General features: G+C 35.7%; 2 protein-coding genes and 1 long non-coding RNA gene across 3 annotated transcripts; all 3 read right to left on the bottom strand.

Annotated features, from left to right (window-relative positions):
- Nucleotides 1-815: 815 nt before the first annotated feature.
- fnta (farnesyltransferase, CAAX box, subunit alpha) lies at nt 816-8,183 on the bottom strand. The gene is made up of 9 exons (XM_065242265.2): nt 7,973-8,183; nt 7,186-7,271; nt 6,965-7,079; nt 6,743-6,847; nt 6,369-6,495; nt 6,136-6,284; nt 5,862-5,924; nt 5,142-5,319; nt 816-1,871 (listed from the first exon to the last, which is right to left on the bottom strand). Exons 1-9 carry the CDS (start codon nt 8,104-8,106, stop codon nt 1,704-1,706), a joined length of 1,125 nt encoding a protein of 374 aa, XP_065098337.1. The 5' UTR covers nt 8,107-8,183; the 3' UTR covers nt 816-1,703.
- Nucleotides 8,184-9,083: 900 nt separating this feature from the next.
- Nucleotides 9,084-12,817, bottom strand: gstp1.2 (glutathione S-transferase pi 1.2). The gene is made up of 7 exons (XM_065263927.2): nt 12,668-12,817; nt 12,209-12,244; nt 11,514-11,620; nt 11,271-11,358; nt 10,060-10,163; nt 9,595-9,696; nt 9,084-9,474 (listed from the first exon to the last, which is right to left on the bottom strand). Coding segments are annotated over exons 1-7 (627 nt in total). The 5' UTR covers nt 12,669-12,817; the 3' UTR covers nt 9,084-9,285.
- Nucleotides 12,818-16,400: 3,583 nt separating this feature from the next.
- LOC135719174 (uncharacterized) lies at nt 16,401-18,085 on the bottom strand. The gene is made up of 4 exons (XR_010521022.2): nt 17,972-18,085; nt 17,751-17,865; nt 17,052-17,155; nt 16,401-16,512 (listed from the first exon to the last, which is right to left on the bottom strand). It is a non-coding gene; the product is annotated as an uncharacterized lncRNA (long non-coding RNA).
- Nucleotides 18,086-20,523: the final 2,438 nt, after the last annotated feature.

A 20,523-nucleotide genomic window follows, 5' to 3' on the forward strand; every position in this document is an offset into this window, starting at 1 on the left:
CGGATTGTTTGTTCACCCCCCAAAAAACGGCGGATTGTTTGTTCACCCCCCAAAAAACGGCGGGTTGTTTGTTCACCCCCCAAAAAAACGGCGGGTTGTTTGTTCACCCCCCAAAAAAACTGCGGGTTGTTTGTTCACCCCCCAAAAAACGGCGGGTTGTTTGTTCACCCCCCAAAAAACGGCGGGTTGTTTGTTCACCCCCCAAAAAACGGCGAGTTGTTTGTTCACCCCCCAAAAAACAGCAGGTTGTTTGTTCACCCCCCAAAAAACGGCGGGTTGTTTGTTCACTCCCCAAAAAACGACGGATTGTTTGTTCACCCCCCAGAAAAGCCGGGTTGTTTGTTCACACCCTAAAAAACGGCGGATTGTTTGTTCACCCCCCAAAAACGGTGGGTTGTTTGTTCACCCCCCAAAAAAGCCGGGTTGTTTGTTCACACCCTAAAAAACGGCGGATTGTTTGTTCACCCCCCAAAAAACGGTGGGTTGTTGTTTTTTCACTCCAAAAACGGTGGGTTGTTTTTTCACCCCAAAAACGCTGGGTTGTTATTTCACCCCACAAAAAGCCAGGTTGTTTTCACCAAAAAAAGCCGGGTTGTTTCCAACCCAAAACGGCGGGTTGTTTTTTTTGGGTTAAATATAAAATCTTTTGGGTTAACTGTAACCTAGCTGCTATGCTCATCGCTTTAAAATAACCAATTTTTTAGGTTGTGCCTTTATTCAAAGTTCATGCTTCGCCTCGTATGTTTTAGATATTTTTTAACACTTTACATTAATTTACTGGTTTTCTACAAACAACAAGAACGCAGTACAACCAATCAAAATTCTGCTGTGTTATTTTTAACCCAATGCTGGGTAAATATTAGACAGAACCCATGTTGGGTTATAAATAAACCTATACTAGGTTGTTTTTTAATGCAGAAGACAAAACCATAAAAAATATGACATAAAATCTATCTAGGGCTCCTTACCACAAACCATCCTTCAATATATTTTAACCTGCGATGACCACAAATAACTACTCCAGCTCTTAATGAAGCAGCAGTTTGTTTTGCATCTGCGATTACACAAATCCTCAAATGTACAACATACAAATGCTTGAGAGATCATGTTGGTTATTATGTTTGTAAGCTGCAATTACTGAAAGTTTTACTCTGATCTAAAAGCATTTTGATCTTTTTAAATGTTAATGAAATGTTGGCAGACTCGATTTAAAAGCTCTCAGGCTACCTCATGTCTGCAAACATCAAAACTACTTTCACATCTTCTTTTCATCTCTAACAAACAGGAAATGTAGGGCAAAAAAATAAACCTTTAGCATTATTATAATATAATTTCTGAACATACAAAAATCTGTGTACAGGTTAAGGAGGTTTTTTTATGATACCAGCTAGCAGATTTTTCTGGCAAAAGACACCTGAAGCATGTCAGTAACTCACTGAGAAATGAAATCTTTTGAATTAAGCCAAAGCATGTGCTAGGAGAAACTTGGGATGACTGTTATGATTTACTATACAATTTCATTTCATTCTTCATTACAGTTGAAATGTTTTCTTATGGCTAACTGCTTCTTTGACTTACAAGAACACCAAGGCTTATCCAAATACAGCCAGCGTTTACTCATACACATATGAAGAGTCCTCTCAGATCACAACATTTCTAAGTTCTTGCTCTGTCTAAGCATGTGTTTAGGTCTGCGGCCCAGCTCAGGGGTCACTAGGCTCCTCGTTGGGCTGATGGGTCAAGGAAGAAGGGGTGTCAGCAGAAGAGGGGGCGGAGTCAGCCGAGCTGTATGTCTTCTGGAGAGAGCGGGACGTGTAATTCCAGTATTCCCTTCTAATGGTGTCCTGCTCCTCTGCCAGTAACTTACAAAGCTAAAAACAACAAAAAGAAAAGAGTTACAGTTAAAGATAGACAAAAAATGGGTGGGGACAAAGTATGAATGCAATCGCCCAAAACTGAGCCTGGATCTATTGCATAAGTACTTCAGATTAGTCCAGGTCTGGTCCAGGTTTGTCATGGTTTTGATAAGGATTAAAATCAATCATTGTATACTCTTAAACATCATGACATTGTTGTGCAAACTATGTTGAAGTCTAAATGCAGCTGTGACATTTTCTCATGTAAAAGAGAGTAATGTGGTGGAGCAGTGAAGGCGACGTCTCTCCCCGCGCAGCAGTAAAAGCCTCTTCAGATTCTCTCATCAATATTCTGCACTCTACAGTCTCACTAAAGGTCACTGATCTCAGGTCTGCTGCTTAACATGCTGACGAATTCTTCAAGACATTCCAGAAACATGGAGGATTTGCATGAGGTCTTCATAATAAAACCTAAAACATATCACAAGGATTTAGTTTTATCTTTAAGAAGACTAAATGCAAAATCACCCGGAGAGATTTTTTTCCCTGAATCGCTGAATGCAGCCAGCCCCAAAATACTGTGAATGCATTTCATTCTCATCTCCATATGCATGCGATTCTGACTGCGTCTGCACGCGGCCTGAAAACAGAAAATCATTTTCTGCTCCATCATCGTGGCAACACAGGAAGAGGATCTCACAGCAATGAAATCTCATTAACCTCAACACAGACACAACATCCGCAAGTTTGCTCAGACGCAGAGAGGAAAACACAGAGAAATACTCCAGAGGCACATTACACTTTCCTGGCCCCATTTTCTTTTTGTGCTGGAGTTGAGCTCTCAAAGGTATGCATGCAACTTCCAAACGTTTCATATCTATTTTTTTTATTAATACAGAATCAAAGAACATTTATTCATTCATATCTATCAAGTTAATATTTTAAGACAGGGGCTTTAAGTATTCTCAATGACCTCATTTACCTTAATCACACTGGATGTGAATGTTGTCTATTTCTGTATTGAGCCGTCACTCAAAATGGTTACATATTAAGTTTCAATAAAATATACATAGTTGTTGTGGGTGAACCCAAAAATGAAACATACAGATCAGCACTACAGGATTTGACAAAACACATATTCTAAATATAATAAAATATTTAAAGGTGCATTATGTCACTTTTAGAAGGATCTCTTGACAGAATTGCAACATAATATACATACTGCTGGGTGATTTGATATCGGTATTTCTCTCGATAAAACAATAATGACAGCTCGATAAGTGCTCAATAACGTTTATGCACTGTGTTCACAATCACAGTGTCAACTAGACTTAAAAGAGTGGAATAAGATGCAAGAGGGAAGTTATTCATTTAGGGCGCTATGATTTCCACGATGCGGACAGAATCACAGAATCCAAATGCGTGAAAAATGTTCCTTTTGTGTAATGTTGGACGCGCAGGTTTCATCAAAGCCTGGAACACAGCAGACAAAATAGGTACAGTATACTGTACTTTCTTTCAGCGTCCGGCTTGCGCACGCACACTTTAAAAGTATATTTACAGAACATTCACAAATCTGCCTTTAAATTTGACATTTGGAATATAGATGTCATTTATCATGATATCGATTGATTTTCATGAATTTTTCACCCAGCCCTAAATATACATAACTATTAACAGTCCTTCCAGTTTTTCGCAATTCCACAATCACGACACACAGCGCAAAATCAACAATGTCGCGTTATTTTGCGATCACGCATAATTTAAACAATCATGCGTTATTTCATTGATCAAAAATCTCATAATTTTTTATACAATTATTTAATATATTTTGTCATGATACACAGTAGAAAACTTTGTGAACATTTCTGACTTTATTTTACTAACGCACATAAACAATCTCTCTCTCCAGCACGCTGCACCCCACTACCAACAACCACGCACCCCACAATTAACAGTCAATCACAATCTCCCACATTATCTCTCCTTTAATTCTTAAAGTGACACTTTACTATATTTTCAAGACCCTTGTGATGGTACATCGACTTAAAATAGGTTGAATGACATGTCCACCATAGCCTGACAGGGTCTGTATCGCTTTTACTCCTACTTTTAAACTTGGGGTTTTGGGTAGTAGCCCGATCACAAAACAAAAAACTACAACAATCTGCTTTACGGCATACGTCACTTTCTCCACTTCCTTAAATTCGGACGCGAGAGCGCATCTATTTATTTTCATGGCCGAAGCAGCAAATAAGAAAAAAAAACAAGGTTTTGTCGGAGGAGACCAAAAAGAGAGAACGGGAGAGTGACAGAATAAAAAGAAGGACGAGGATCAATTTTGGGTCAGGGTTCGCTCGAAGGAAAAGAAGGAGGAGTGGTTTCTTACTGATGCTGACTTGGCCCTCATGCTTTTGTACTAGTAAGTAATGTGATAATGCTTGCATGTTTAAGTCCTGTCTAGCACCCAAACACTATTTTTCCACTTATATCACGTGACATTGTGGTGCAGTGGTGGCGTCATGGACCTACGACACGGGCGATCCGGGTTAGATTCCTCTTTAGGGCAATATTTGTTAAATATAAACTTTAATCAAGTGACCACCGTAACAACTGTATTGTAAACGTGAGCTACGCTATTTTTTTTTTTGCCTTTGATGAAAATAAAACCCATGAAATTATATTCATATGACACATGACATGCTGGAGGGCACACTTTGTGACCTAAAGAGTTGTCTTCTTTTCCTTTGCGACAGTGCTGCGGCTCTTGTGGCCTCTAGGGGCGCTAGACGTGAAAAATACATGTATAGCACCCCCAAGTGGCCAAAAAGTTCCATGGTGTGCCTTTAAGTAGTGGTGCACCTGCTGTCTCGCATAAATGCTAATAACCAGGTAAAGCAACATCATAATGCATTTCAATAGATTGTTTTGTAATCCTTATAATAAGTTGTTGGGAACTTTGGACACAAGTCAACAATCATCTCATCTCAGCGTTAGCGCATGCAGCCCTATCAGCACTTTAACGGTCACATACACGCATAAAAAAACAAACAAGTAAACACACAGTTTAGGGAAACGGTGTCTATTGTGCATTACTGTAGGTCAGCCATTTTCAAACTTTTTAAAGAGCACCGGCGATTTTGTTGCTAAACAACAACAACATTAATTTGTGTATAATACAATGTGTTTGTGTGGTTTATGGTTAAGAAAACACATTATTCACATAGGACTGTTATTTACTCTATACTGACATATGTTACAAATCTGTGTGAAGTAAGATCTCACCTCAAGGGCCTTGTTGAGAGTCTCTTCTTGGTTGTAGTTGGAGTCGTTGGTCTCTAGAGCGTCTTCGTAGAGATCGACCAGAAAAGCAGTTAGATAAGGAGAACTGCACAAGTCCTGAAGATCTGTCACCCGCTCCAGCAGTCCAGGGTACATGGACAACCCTCTATCCTGTAAAATCCTGAGTCGTACACAAACGCACACATTTAATTAAAACAGTACAAACATTGCAAGACAAACAACTTATATGTAAATATATTCATAGGAAACATTTAGTTAATTCACTTACAAATACAAACACAGTATAAAGTAACAAAAATGCAAGTACTGGAATTATATAATGACTACAAATGTTAATTTAGCCAACTCAAACCCACTGACTTTATTACAGGTCATTCATACTGCACCAGGTGCATGGTTGGATGATTTTAGATATGACTAAAAATGTGACTAAACAGTTAAACATTAACATACATTGTTTAAATATATATATTAATGTATAATAAAGTGCTGAACTAACAAAGCATGATGTATAACAAAGATGCAAATGCTTGACTATCTGGCCTACAGAATCATCTAATAATAGGCAATGATGCCATCTGCTGGTTGTATAAAGGATTACAATGAATCCTCTGAAATGAAATCAGATGAATTCAAATATGGAGACACTCCTTACCAAAGTTTACCTCCATTAAACTGCTTTCATCTGTTTATGGCACTCACCCTTTTAAATAGTTCCAGGCACTTTCATTGTGAGGAGCTTTCTGGATTTGTTTTAGCGTGTACCTGCAGAAACACACGTTTCACATGCATGACTTTTAAATGGTATTTTGGTAAACATCATCAGTTATGCCTTCAAATGCACTAGAATTGCATTTTAAAGCATTGCTTGAATGTACAGTAGACAGTTTAAATGCATTCTATGTTGCAACTTTAATAAGGGTCTTGAACAAACTCTATACATACTTTTATTCACAGTCGGTATTAATGTACTCACTGTACTTCTCTTTCCAGAACTGCAGGGTCAGAAAATCCACTGGTGTGACTTAAAACAAAGTGTCTCTGATTCCAGGCCGAGTTATTTCTCACATCATCTTCTAACAGTTCTTCCACGTACGCCAACTCTCCATCCCACAGTCTAAACTCCTGCCAGACAGACTCAGATTAGTTCATTAAAGTTGTCCACCTGTTAGGGGGTCTTCTGTAACGGTCTCTAGATTAGTTAAGTACCTGAATGACCCACTGTCTGTGCTGCCACGCGTGATAGTTCTTCGCATCCTGACTGAGAATTTCTGCCACAAACCGCAACTCTTCTGTCGGGTCATTTAACCACTCCACCACCATCCGTCTGTGATGCCTGGGGTCACGTGTATGACAAAGACACAGTGATGAGCAATTATGATCAATGCACATACATGCATTGGGTCTGTTTTAGGTAGTTGTAAAGAAATTTAAATGTTTAAAGTTTTGTGTGAACACACTAATTTATCTGGTTTATAAATCAATCAAGTTGCATTCCTCATGTGGATGTAATTTTGGATAAAAGTGTCATAACTGTGACTGTACTCTAGTAATGCTTTTAGTTTAGGTTAGGATGGACTTACCAGACTTGGTAATTCTTGGGTTGATCTTCAATGATGGCTGTGATATACCTCATCTCTTCTCTCAGGTCTTTATCTAAAGCCTTTAGTAAAACTCTCCTGTAGTGCCTGCAGACATCAAACAACAGGTTCAGCATTTACTCTGTTCACAAGACACATGATTGTCATTTAAAGTGCAGTGGGCTTTAGTGTATTTATGTATTTAACTGAGAAAATCTGTCCTACCATACTGTATAATTGGCAGCGTTGAGATCGATGGCATCAGCACTCAGTGCAAACGCTCTCTCGCTCTTCTCATCGTTCTTCAGGAGTGCCCGAAACATGTCAAACACATCCATGACTGCAAAAGCAAACCCTTACATTAAACACTGCATCTTTGATCATTCAATTTAAGTAGAAAAGAATCACTGCTGTTTAAGATGTTTATCTTATAAAAAGTCGCTTACATTTTTCTGAATAAGCAATCTTCACCACTGGATTGGGTCCATCATCTTGTGGAACAGGTTCTAGATCAGCCCACTCTTGCCTGTCTCTAATAAAACATAAGCAGATTACAAGACAGTTTGTGAACTTTGATGCAATTCATCTGAATTTGATTCAGTAACTAAGTAACAGACAGTTGGTTCTTTAATTAACCAGACTATTTAATCCTGATCAGTTCTTTGACTCATTCAGACAGATTTAGTTCATCAGTCAATGAAAAAACATACAGTGGTTAATGTCAAACAGCATAAGGAAGTCAATATATGAGAGAGAGTCAATGGCTCTCAGAGGGTGTGAAAATGAATCTTTCAGTCTTGGTTGATTCAATTTGTTCAGTTTTAATGAACTATTCTGACATTTTAATTCAGTTCATGTGAATCTATCTGATAGATGAAAAATATATAAATCTTTGGTGGTTGTAAAGTGGTACATCAATATTGAACACACTAATTTATTTGAACACTTCTTTAATTATGATTAAACAGAAACCAGGATTAAATTGTTTCTAATTCAATACTTTTGATTCATTTCACAGTTGACTCATTACACAAGTAGAAATATAACATTACAGTAAATAAAATCAGATAACCTCTTCAAATCTGCAAATAGAAGTTTACTGACTGTATGCAATAAGTCATATATATTCTATAATCGATAGAAGATAAGAGTTTGAATGCAGTAAATATTGTTAACTGAAGCGATTAGCCGTTACTCATTGAGTAAAGATGCTAAGCTAACTGCTAAACTCACTTGTAGAAAATATATGCTCCTTTAACGGGCTCCCTAAAGTCCATGAGCACCTCCTCTGCTTCATTCTCCTCCTCAGCTCCGTCCTCCTCCAAATCCTCTGTAACAGAATTAGGCTTTTCCTCCACAGAAGACATTTTTACAAACTACACCTGAGCCTAACTACAGATGAGGAACGCTGACAGATGCGCGAAGTCAGCAACGTCAACCGCAGAAAGATTTCAAAATACAAGTCGGGCAATTTTAACAAAGATTATTTGCATTGTTAAAGTAAATCGCACTCAAAATAGTACTTAAGTATATAAAAAGGCAAACGAGAAAAATATATTTAAACAAGTTGACGTAAATATATAAATATAAAAAATAAAGATGAAAATCCCTATCCGGGTCATCGCGTTACACTTTACTTTACAATAACACATGTATTGTATAACATGATTTATAAAGTATTAATAAAAATGTTAACTTTATTTTTTATTAACAGTAAAAATGTAAAGCAGGAATTTTCAAACTTTTTGTCAGCAGAACCGCCTTGAAAAAATAATTTGTTTTAAGTATACCAACATTTTACATTTAAGAAACACTTGCATGTTTAATTTCATAAACATTTTTCATCGGTTTTAATTTTTATTAGTAGTATTTCTCACTGCCATATTATTACCTGTTATTATAATTTTCTCTGAATTTTTCTTTTATGGTACAAATCTGTCCTATTTGCGTGAGTTCTGTTTTCTGATATTGTAGTGTTGTGTAAACATGCAGATAAAACAAATAATATATAATTTTTGTCAGTGTATTATTAAGATTTTATTTTAAAATTATTTATTTACATTTTTGTGATTTAATTATAGTTTTTTCATCAACTCCACAAATTCCCTCGAAAACCACCAGGGGTTCGCGAATCTCCGTCTGTGAAACACAGGGGCAAAGGACTAAAAAGTAGCATGGATTTACAGTTACAAAGTATTCAAATGTGTTAAGATTTTATGCTAACAAAAATAACATTTTAACCAATTTAAAAATAAAATAAAATGTTTATTATTTTATGCAATTACAAAAAGTTCAAAATTCTAATTGTCTGAATGTATCTAGATATTAAGAAAAAGACCATTGAAACCGTTCACTTCAAGTTTTAATGTTGCTTTTTTGTTGTAACTCTTACAAAGACCTCAGTTAGTAAAAACCATCAAAACAGTTAAACGTACAAAATATATATTCATACAAAGACATTTTGCTAATCACAGAGCACCGATAAAGGCCTTTTAGCAGTATGTACCATGGTTTTGAGAATGAATCTATGAAAAAGTGTTGATGAATCACTGTTTGCCATTGCCATTGATTGGCAGTTTCTTAAAGTCATCAGACTCCAGGAGGGCCTTGATTTTAGGACGAGCAGACAATGTGTCCACAAAAGCCTTGAGAGTAGGGAACGTGTCCAAGCAGGTGGGGGAAAGGACTTTGTGATTCAGCAGAAGGTCAAACAGATTGTAGTCTGCAAAGGAGATCTGTCAAAAAAAAAAAAAATCATGAGATTAGGTAAACAATGTTTTCTTTAATAAATGTGATTTTTATGTGTGAACACACATTATTTCAACTTCTGAAATCTTTAAGACTAGACATCTCACCTTATCACCAACCAGGAATCCAGATTTGTTTTTGGCCATAAAGGCTTCAAATTTTGAGAGATGATTGGGCAGATCTTTGATGTAAGCTTCTTTGCCGGTCTCCTATAGATGGAAATCAACCAAACAAGTACTTAATGTTCTCCTGTAGCACAAAACAATGACACCTGAGCCTGGTATCTGATCCCATGTGAATCTAAAATCTCTCAAGTAACTGTACAATCACATTAATACTAGCTATGGAAACCATTAGGTAATTATTCTCAATTATCATCATTTAGTTATTTTAAGTATTGAGGATTGAAAACAATTCATGAAAAAAACTTAGCCTGTTGTAAGATTGGGTAATAATTTTAGATTTTTTAGAGAACAGTAAAAAAAATCTTTAAAAATAACTTCTTTAAAAATCTAATGAACCATTGACAAAGCAGATTAAAATCACAAACCCACATATTCCTGGGTACTTACATATTCCTGGTAGATCATCTTGAGATATTTTAGGCGCAGATCTTCTACCCCATCGTTCATCATGTCGATAAGGGCTGCCTCACTGTCGTTCTTTCCATATGCACCTGAATGAGGAGAGCGGTGATTTATAACAGTGGATTAGCACAGTTTAAATTGTGTGACATATACATCACAGACACAATAGTACAAACGTACATATACACATGTATATGATATTAAAAAAATAAATAAAAATACACACACAAAAATGCTGATGTCCCCTAAAATATGGGTAGTTGGTCATATACCAAGCTTATAGAAAATCTAAATACTACTACATTAACTATGCGGTTTAAGAAAATGGAGTGACCAAGACTTTTTTAACATATACCCTCAGTTTCACAGACAGACTTTTCCATGTTTAAAGGAACAGTATGTAAGAAATGTAGATCAATTAATCATAAAATGGACCTGATATGTCACTAGACATTAAGAAATCATTTTCATTTCAAATATTTATATCACTGACAACAGTGGTCTGGCCAGGATTTTGTCTTTTAAAATGTGGATTTGCAGCCCTCAACTGATGTTTATGTTGTCATTTTGTGTATTGGCAACCAGTTGTGTGATTGCAGTACCAGTTTTGGCCACAATCCTACATACTGTTCCTTTAAGTGCTATAATTGGGTCCCCAGTGCTTCTATCAACATAGAGAATGTGAAAAAGATCCACCCAGTAACTAAGTTTTGGTAAACTATTCTTTGCAAGCATGTGAAAAAATAGCTCCTTGAAATTTGTCTCCTTCTTGAAGTCAGAAGGGAATACCGCCCCTTAATCTGCACTATCCAACCACGGCACTGCCATTTAGTGCAGAGATCAAAGGACACCCAAAACGAGACATTTTTGCTCACACGTACAAAGTGTAAATTTTAATATGCTATAATAAATTATCTATATGTACTTTGGGGACACCAAAGATTTATTTGACATCATAAATCTTGTGAAATGTCCCTTTTAAAATATGCCAGTGCCATTGATTATCTCAGGGTACACACCAGTAACATCTTTTTCTAAGCCGTGTTTAAAAGATGGTTAAATATCTTAATTTACCAATGGCCTAATCCTGGTTTTTGCTAAGGCTTGTCTGTGAAACCAGGCCATAAAGCTGTAATCATCTCTCCAGGACAGGTGATAATTGTTTTACTTGAATGCAGTAAAATGGGAATTATTACCATGTTTGCGACCCAAATGCCTTAACATGGCATTTGACTGAAACAAGACCAAGTCACCATCCTCAAACTTGGGCAACTGTCCAAAGACCTAAAATAAAAAAGCAACTTCAGAAATTCAAGAAATGACAGATTAAACAAAGCATGAATTATTCACACATCAGTGTCGAGGTCTATTTCATTTTAAATGATTAATCTATACTAAAACAGATTTCTGAGTAAAATGAAAGAGTGATGATAACCCACACAGCATTTTTTTAAATCGCCCTTCATCCAATCATCAAAGGTCACCAGGTTCTCCTTCAACTGTTGCCCTTGGTCCGCCAGCAAAATCTTCAAGGCACTGCATCTGCCTGAAAGATACACATGACGTGGGGTCAAGAGGCTGTTACCATAGCAACTGCATGCTAAAGTCACATGATTATACCAAGTAAAACACATAAAATCGTATTAAAGTTTAAAAACTGGGGCTGAGGAAAGCTATGAAATTATTTGTGATACATTGAAACTCCTCCTATCAAATCTGGGTCAGATGCCTTTAAACAAATAGGCAAACCAGACTTTGACTGGATAACTAAGAGCTGGTTGGTTTGCTGGGAGACAAACTGCCAAAGATTATTGGTGAAGATTAATCCATTAATCCATTAGCTGTTCATAAATTGTTACAAATAATGATTAAAATAATATTGCTGAAATAATAAAAGAAGAAAGCTTACAACTAGAATAATTTAAGCTTGTAAAAGTCACATGCAAATGAAACCAACTAATAAAATAAAGTGTAGCTTGTGTTTGGAGTAATGTAAAACTTCCTTTGTTTGCAGAAAGTGCATGATATTTAATGCCTCGAGAGAAGCACGTGACGTCATGATTCATGAACAACCTTCCAGACTTTTCTGAGGGTTTATCGTGTAACAAGTTCAAAGAATAGACATTTGACAAACCTTTAACAGCGAAGTATGTGAGTGTGTAGGGAGCCACTGCAAAACAGAGTAAAGCGAGATTAAAGTCAGATATGAACAGTGAACACCCAACAGGAAGTAATCAAAGTAAAAGCCAGTGATTGTAAAATATTTGAATAACATTTACTACTACTACTGACAAACATTAAATAACAAAGTACAGCATGCAATTAAAAGACTTAAGTTTTCGTTAAGGTTGCCCAGCCTATCCTTCCATAACTGCTGCACAAAGCTTACAGTGTTACAAAACAACCTTTCAGTATTTCATAAGCGCTTTGCAAGATGAAGTCGGTAGTTTTATAAAAACGCTGTAGTATTGCAATGCAACGAATTCGACTCAAAAACCTTGCACAATAAATACGAGACAAATAACTACAAGTCAAAATGTAAGTCATAATAATTTGAAGATGCATTAGGAGATCTAGACGCTACAGTACTTACTCGTGTAAGATAGACTGAAGAATAGCAGATGTGCTTAGAAAGAGCGCGTGCTGTTGATCCTGCGTTTAATGCAAAGAGAAACTCGCTCGCGGCTCCTTATATAATCGCCGAGTTTTTGATGAGTCATGCACGCACGCAAACGCCTCTTGCGCGTGACTGTGATACAGTGCATATGACTGCTGGCATACTACTGACAGCCCATTTACTGCTTGCATACTACATTCAGAAGATTTTACTTATGCCAAAGTCTTTTTACTACATGCATACTACTGACTATTAATATTGCATGCTACTAACATGCACTTTAACACTATTGCATACATACTAATAACAGCCCACTAATATCATTGCATGCATACTGCTAACATGCACTCTAACACTATTGCATGCATACTGCTGACAGCCCACTAAATGCATGCATAAGTCTACTACTGCTGTAGCCCACTTACACTACGGCATGAATTGACAGTTCACTTTGCATGCATACTGACAGAGGGATCATGTATACTGTATGACAGTCAGCTTATAGTCAGTCATGTTAAATCAAATCAAATGATTGATATCAGAAGGTCATGTCTGCTCCTTTGAGGGGTTTTAAGTTGTACTGCAGCAAAGTGTCCAAAGTATGACATGATAATGAGGAAAGCTTATGTATACGTGCAAGTTTTTTTTAGCTACTCACCATGATATATGCAAAGATTTTTTCAGAGATTGTTGTACGGCATGTAAAAGGAGATGCCGTGCATATATAATACATGCAGTAACAATCAGCCTGTTTATCATACTTGTGTATATAAGAGTCCAGAAATAAAAGTTTACTAAAGAAACATACAGTATATGCACTGATAAATCATACACATATGTTAAGTGAGTAAATTCATGTAATTTCATGTTAACTTAAAAAAGTTTAAATGTTTAAATTCATGCATGAGCAAAATAGAAAATCTAAATTTTTTCTGGGCAGAGTTTTTTCAAAAAGGGCGAGAATTTCAGGAAGTTCCTGTGGATATTTGTCCTTCCTGTTTTTGTGCCAGTACAGACCAAATAGAGTATAATGTCAATAGCCAATGAAAACCAGCCTTATTGTACTGTATTGGCTTACAGTGCCTTTGTTAATAGGGTTTTATTGTAGAAGATTTATTTATTCCAAAGATTTACTAATTAATCATGTCTATCAAAGTAGCCTCTTTATATCCTGCATACAATATTGGATGTGTTCAGTATATCTGTGTTTGTCAGTTAACACGTTTATGCTTTTCTTGCCATAGCATTTCTAAGCATCTCTAAGGAGCCTTGTTACTCATCTTACCTGGGTAACAGGTTTAGACACTAGAGAGTACTGTCTATAGTTAACTGCACAATAACAAACTAGAATTTAGTTTAAAAGAGCTCAGGTTGTGATCTCAAAACGTATTTTTGTTGAGCATTGCGTTAGGTATACAAAAGTTATGGGTTCGATTTCTATGCAACACACTTACACATGATATGATGAGTAAAAACTGCAACAATCCTTGGTTGTAAGTTATTTAACACTTGTTAACCTTTAGCTGCCTGACAGGTGCTAATCACATCTAATGTTAACTGTATATCATTTAATTTCAAGTTGACTCAAGTGTTTGTACTTTGTTTATGTACTTGTGAACTTTGAGTCCCTTCTCTGCTTTTAATATTTGCAGAATCCGTATCTTTTTTTCATTGTGACTTGGCTTATTTCAGTAGTGTAAGAAGGTGTCACACTGACGTTATCATCATATCTGGTTCTTCCACTTCAGCTCAAGTAATAGTTCATTATAAGAGATACAAGTTTTGCTTTATGCAATTAAACACACACCACTGATTTGTATTTCAATTCAGGAAAAACATATTTATTGAAGCAAAATGTACAGCTTTGGAAATCCGTCACTACAGTATGTGTTTGAAAGTGGGCATTTCAGATGACATGAGACTTTATGATGCCTTTACTGTTTCCCGTTGGCATTGATGGGTTTGTTCTTGAAAGCATCGCTCTGCATGTAGGCCTTCAGGTTGGGTCTTGAAGAAATTTTATCCAGGTAACTTCTCAAGGTGGGAAAAGAATCCAGGCAGGATGGAGAGAGGACCTGATGATATAAGAGGATCGACAGCAGCAGATAGTCGGCAAAGGAAATCGGTGGATGAAAGAAACAAACATAGGTGTCATTTACACTGGGGACGCTGGGGACATGTCCCCACCACTTTTTGAAATGGCTGATTTTGTCCCCACCACTTTTTGAAAGCATTTGGTTAAAATGTTCTGAAAAATCAAGCAATTCCTGTGCGACATACACTGCAAAAATGACTTTCCTACTTTTCCTACTTTTGTATTATTTTCAGTAGAAATATCTAAAAATTCTTAAATTAAGATGCTTTCTCTTGATGTGCAAAATGACCTAAGAAAGTAAGTCTAGTTTTTAGACCAAACATACAATTTAAGTGAATTTGTGATTAAAACAAGCAAAAATGTCTGCCAATGGGGTGAGGTAAAAAATCTTAAAATAAGATTAGTTTTTTCTTAAAAACTTAATTTAAGCAAAATTTTCTCACCCCTTTGGCAGATAATTTGGCTTGTGTTACACTTTAAAAAAAGGATTTTTTAGAAAAAAAATTCTTAGTATTCTTAGTATCTTAAATTAAGATGCTTTTTCTTGATGAGCAAAACGACCAAAGAAAATAAGTCTAGTTTTTAGACCAAAAAAATAAAATTTAAGTGATTTTGTGCATAAAACAAGCCAAAAAAAAAATCTGTTAATGGGTTAAGCAAAAAATCTTGAAACTTTTTCTAAAAAAACACTAAATTCAAGAAAAATTCAAAATTTGCTTACCCCTTTGGCAGATTTTTTGTTCATGCAAAAGATCACTTAAATTTCATATTTTTGGTCTAAAAACTAGACTTATTTTCTTACATCATTTTGCTAATCAAGAAAATATATCTTGATTTAAGAATTTTTAGATATTTCTACTGAAAACAAGACAAAAATACTAAGTAAGAAAGTCATTTTATTTGAGTGCACACTGCAAAAAATTATTTTCAAGAAAAAAAAAATTCTTAGTATTTTTGTCTTGCTTTCAGTAAAAATATCTAAAATAATTTAATATAGTTAAATCTAAGTCTAGTTTTTAGACCAAAAATATCAAATTTAAGTGATTTTGATCATAAAACAAGCAAAAAAATCGGCCAATGAGGTAAGCAAATTTTTCCTGAATTTAGTGTTTAATAAAAATTTTAAGATTATTTTGCTTACCCCATTGGCAGATTTTTTTTGCTTGTTTAATGCACAAAATCACTGAAATTTGATATTTTTGGTCTAAAAACTAGACTTATTTTCTTGGGTCGTTTTGCTCATTAAGAAAAAGCATCTTAATTTAAGAATTTTTAGATATTTTTCCTGAAAACAAGACAAAAATACTAAGAATTTTTTTTCTTGAAAATCATTTTTTGCAGTGTTTGTCTGGTTTTATGTTCCAGGGTCACATAAGTTGCGTTGTGTGCTCATGGTGTGTTTTTTGCCCATTTTTTATGCGTCATTATTCAATATTTTTCCCGTCCTGCTGTCATGTTTTTTCATCTGATCTTTTGTCCCCACCACTTTTCAACACAAACTGACGCCCCTGGAAACAAACATCAAAATTTCTGTTCCAGTTAATAAACATTACATGTGAGTTGAATGTTTACATACTTTATTAACATTTTTATTTAACAGTTTAATTTAATTTACAATAGTGACCTGTGAGCCAACCAGAAATCCTCCTTTGTTGCTGCTTAAGATTTTTTCCAAGCGCCCAAGACTTTCAGGCAGTTCCTTCAGATATTTTTCTTTTCCTGTTTCCTATGAGAGAAATCATTGTGCATTTTGAGAAAAGCTACACTGTAAAAAGATTCCGTAGAATTTACAGTATTACTGGCAGCTGGATGCCAGTAACTGACTGTAGATTTAAATTTATGTTTTTTACTGGCAAGAGTTTGTTCAAAGTTAAATGAAAATTAAACATTAGCAAGTCTGTATCTTTACAGAATAAAACTAAAATAACAGCCTCAAGCAAAGCATTCTGGGAAACAAAATCTGAAGGAAAAACCCAGAAAAAGGTTGATGAGGATTTTTGGTTCCCAGAATGCTTTGCATGAGGCTGTTATTTTATATTTTTATTCTGTAAGACAAAGACTTGTTAATGTTTAATGTTCATTTAACATTGAACAAACTGTTGTCAGTAAATAAAATACATTTAAATTTACAGTAAGTTACTGGCATCCAGCTGCCAGTAATACGGTAAATTCTATGGAATCTTTTTACAGTGTATGCAATCTTGTCATATGTTATCTTGTGTTGCTATGAGGACAGCACAGTTTTGTTTTAAATGATTTACTTACATATTCCTGATAAATAAGCTTAATGTATTTTGCCTGAATCTCCACCAGGAAATCATCCATCATGTCGATCAAAGCAGCCTCTTTCTCATTTTGACCATAAATGCCTGCAGCAAGAGGGAATAAAAATTTTTTTATATTTAGCAAAATATATTGTAGATTATATTTTTGGTTTCAATAGACTAAAAATGCTGGGATGTTTTCATTCCGGCCCAGCCGTTGGGTTGGCCAAAAATGGTTGTGTTTGACCCAGGTTAAAACAACTCAGCATATGTTAAATTACAATGCAAGAAGTGTAAAAATAACCCATACTTTTTTGTAGTGTACACTTTTTAAATTTTCAACCCAGTGTTGTTCGGTCAGAAAGGGACAAACCAAGCCTTTGGGTTATATTAACACAGAAAATGTTTCAATTGGTTAAACTGCAGAAACACACGTTTCACATGCATGGCTTTTAACTGGTGCATTCCCGTTAAAATGAGAAAAATCCTTTTTTCCTCAAAAAACATAATTTCTTCACGACTGAACAAAGAAAGACAGCAACATTTTGGATGACATGGTGGTGAGTAAATTATGTGGATTTTTTTAAGAAAATGGACTGATCCTTTAACTCTGTTCATAAGACACATGACATCTGATTGTCATTTAAAGTGCAGTGGGCTTTAGTGTATTTATTTATTCAACTGAGAAAATCTGTCCTACCATACTGTATAATTGGCAGCATTGAGATCGATGGCATCAGCACTCAGTGCAAACGCTCTCTCGCTCTTCTCATCATTCTTCAGGAGTGCCCGAAACATATCAAACACATCCATGACTGCAAAAGCAAACCCTTACATTAAACACTGCAAATTTGATCATTCAATTTAAGTAGAAAAGAATCACTGCTGTTTAAGATGTTTATCTTATAAAAAGTCACTTACATTTTTCTGAATAAGCAATCTTCACCACTGGATTGGGTCCATCATCTTGTGGAACAGGTTCTAGATCAGCCCACTCTTGCCTGTCTCTAATAAAACATAACAAGCAGATAACAAGACAGTTTGAATGAATTTGATTCAGTCATTAAGTAAGTGATTCAGTCATGTAGGTTGTTTAACCAGACTATTTAATCCTGATCAGTTCTTTGACTCATTCAGACAGATTTAGTTCATCAGTCAATGTCAAACAGCATAAGGAAGTCAATAAATGAGAGAGAGTCAATGGCTCTCAGAGGGTGTGAACTGAATCTTTCAGTCTTGGTTGATTCAATTTGTTAAGTTCTAATGAACCATTCTGACATTTTGATTCAGCTCATGTGGATCTATGTGATAGATGACAAAAAAATATAAATCTGTGGTGGTTGTAAAGTGGTACATCAATATTGAACACACTAATTTAATTGAACACTTCTTTAATTATGATTAAACAGAAACCAGGATTAAATTGTTTCTAATTCAATACTTTTGATTCATTTCACAGTTGACTCATTACACAAGTAGAAATATAACATTACAGTAACTACCATCAGATAACCTCTTCAAATCTGCAAATAGAAGTTTACTGACTGTATGCAATAAGCCATATATATATATACCCCACATAGCAGACGGACACGGCCCGAATGTGGCCTCATGATGGCACTGCTGGCGTGCTGCCGGCAACGGCATGCAACATGTCAGCCAAGTATGGGCCAGGTGTGGCAATGATGGCACTGGATCCATGATGGCAGATAACATTTGGGCCAGTTGTGAGTGGAAGGTATGTGGCCCAGATCAGTGTAGTGGTTGTGGCCCAGATCAGTCTAGTGATTGTAAGCCACATTTCAAATACTGTGTTTAATAATAAATAATTATAAGAATTGAAGGATTTTCAGGCTATCTTAATCTGAATGTTAATTTAACCTTTATTAAATAAAATGTTAGTTTTGTATTAAAAGAAGCTAATATATTTGGACATGTCTACATTTTAATCACATAAACATGCCTTTAGATCATGGGTCAAGATTATTTTGTTCAAATGACCCTGAACTTCCAGAAGATTTTTTTCCTGAATTTAAAAGTTTTGATAACATTGCTTTGAGAAAACCTATGGATCGATTCGATTTAAACTTGCTTTTGCGCAATTTTCATTGTAGCATGAGTTTATTCCTGCTGCAGATTTCTGACTTCAATGACTAAGTAAAAGAAAACTATCATTGTGTACAATCAGATTTTAGATACTGTAGAAATACACGATATGTTTCACTGTGCTTTTGCCTGCCGAAGTGTTAAAAAAGATCAAATCATTGTGTCAGTTAACCTTCGCGTGATGTTAAGGATGCGCAGTTTATTTATGCCGTGCAACAAGAACCTACACGCCGATGACATCAAAGTACTGCGAGAGCGACTCGAATTTTCATGGGCATTATTCTGATTTCAAATTGCTCTCGCGGTATTTTAACGTCATCCGTTTGTCAGTTCCTGTAATGGCAGCATTACGTCGAACACCTTGTCAAAAATGATTGAGATGACCAATCAAATAAAAAAGACGAGTGCCACTGGCCAATCACATAATAGAAGACGAGCTTCTTGTTAACGCAATCCGAGCGGCGGCCAATCAAATTAACCAATAGGCGGGGTTACCGTCAGGAGTAGCAGTTACGCCGCGTCAATCAATCATAACGGACAGATTTCAAAGGCAGAAGGATAAAAGATAACCAGTAAGTACCTGAACTTAAATATTTAAACTTTTTCAATTATAAAAATGTTTTTGTTTAAATGTCTAACAAACGTATAAAGGGATGCAAACGTTTACGTGATTCATGTGTAATAGTGATGGGCAGTCCAGCTCTTTTCATTGATTCGGCTCTTTCGGCTCAAGCTCCGGCTCTACACTTTAGTGATGGCAGTCCGGCTCTTTTCATAGATTCGGCTCTTCTGGCTCGGTTCCCTTTGAAGAGCCGGCTCCCCTGCCTGCGTCTGAAGATTCGGCTCTGCTCGTTCGCTACAAAGAATCAGCTCTGAAGAGCCGCTTGTTCGCGAACGACCCATCACTAATGTGTAATGTAAGTTAATGTGTTATATTGTCCGTGTGACATTTAAATTGATATTAAATTAGCTGTTTTCTATCAGGTTAAGAATTACTGTGATCATATTATAATGAAGTAATCGAACTTGGTTATCATGGTCTTCCTGATGTTAGAACATTTATTTAAAAAATAATAATATTTGAAAATGTATTTCTGTAATGTTTAATTTTATTTTTCTGTGAAAGTGTATCAGGTCTGTGTTCATCAAGACATGAAGACTCTGGAGTGGGACAAAAGAGGGATGATGGGGTGTAGATTCCAATAGGCACATTAAGGTAAATTAAATATTGAGACTTATGTTTGCATCTCTGTGTTTATATATCAAAAGATTGCTCTATAAGGCTAAATAGTCACATTGTAATTTCAGTGAAAGCTGATAAATACAGAGGGCTGGACAGTGATTTCATTGATTAAGTTGAGTAAGAA

This window comes from Paramisgurnus dabryanus, chromosome 16 (genome assembly GCF_030506205.2).
Source record: "Paramisgurnus dabryanus chromosome 16, PD_genome_1.1, whole genome shotgun sequence".
Classification (NCBI taxonomy): Eukaryota; Metazoa; Chordata; class Actinopteri; order Cypriniformes; family Cobitidae; genus Paramisgurnus; species Paramisgurnus dabryanus.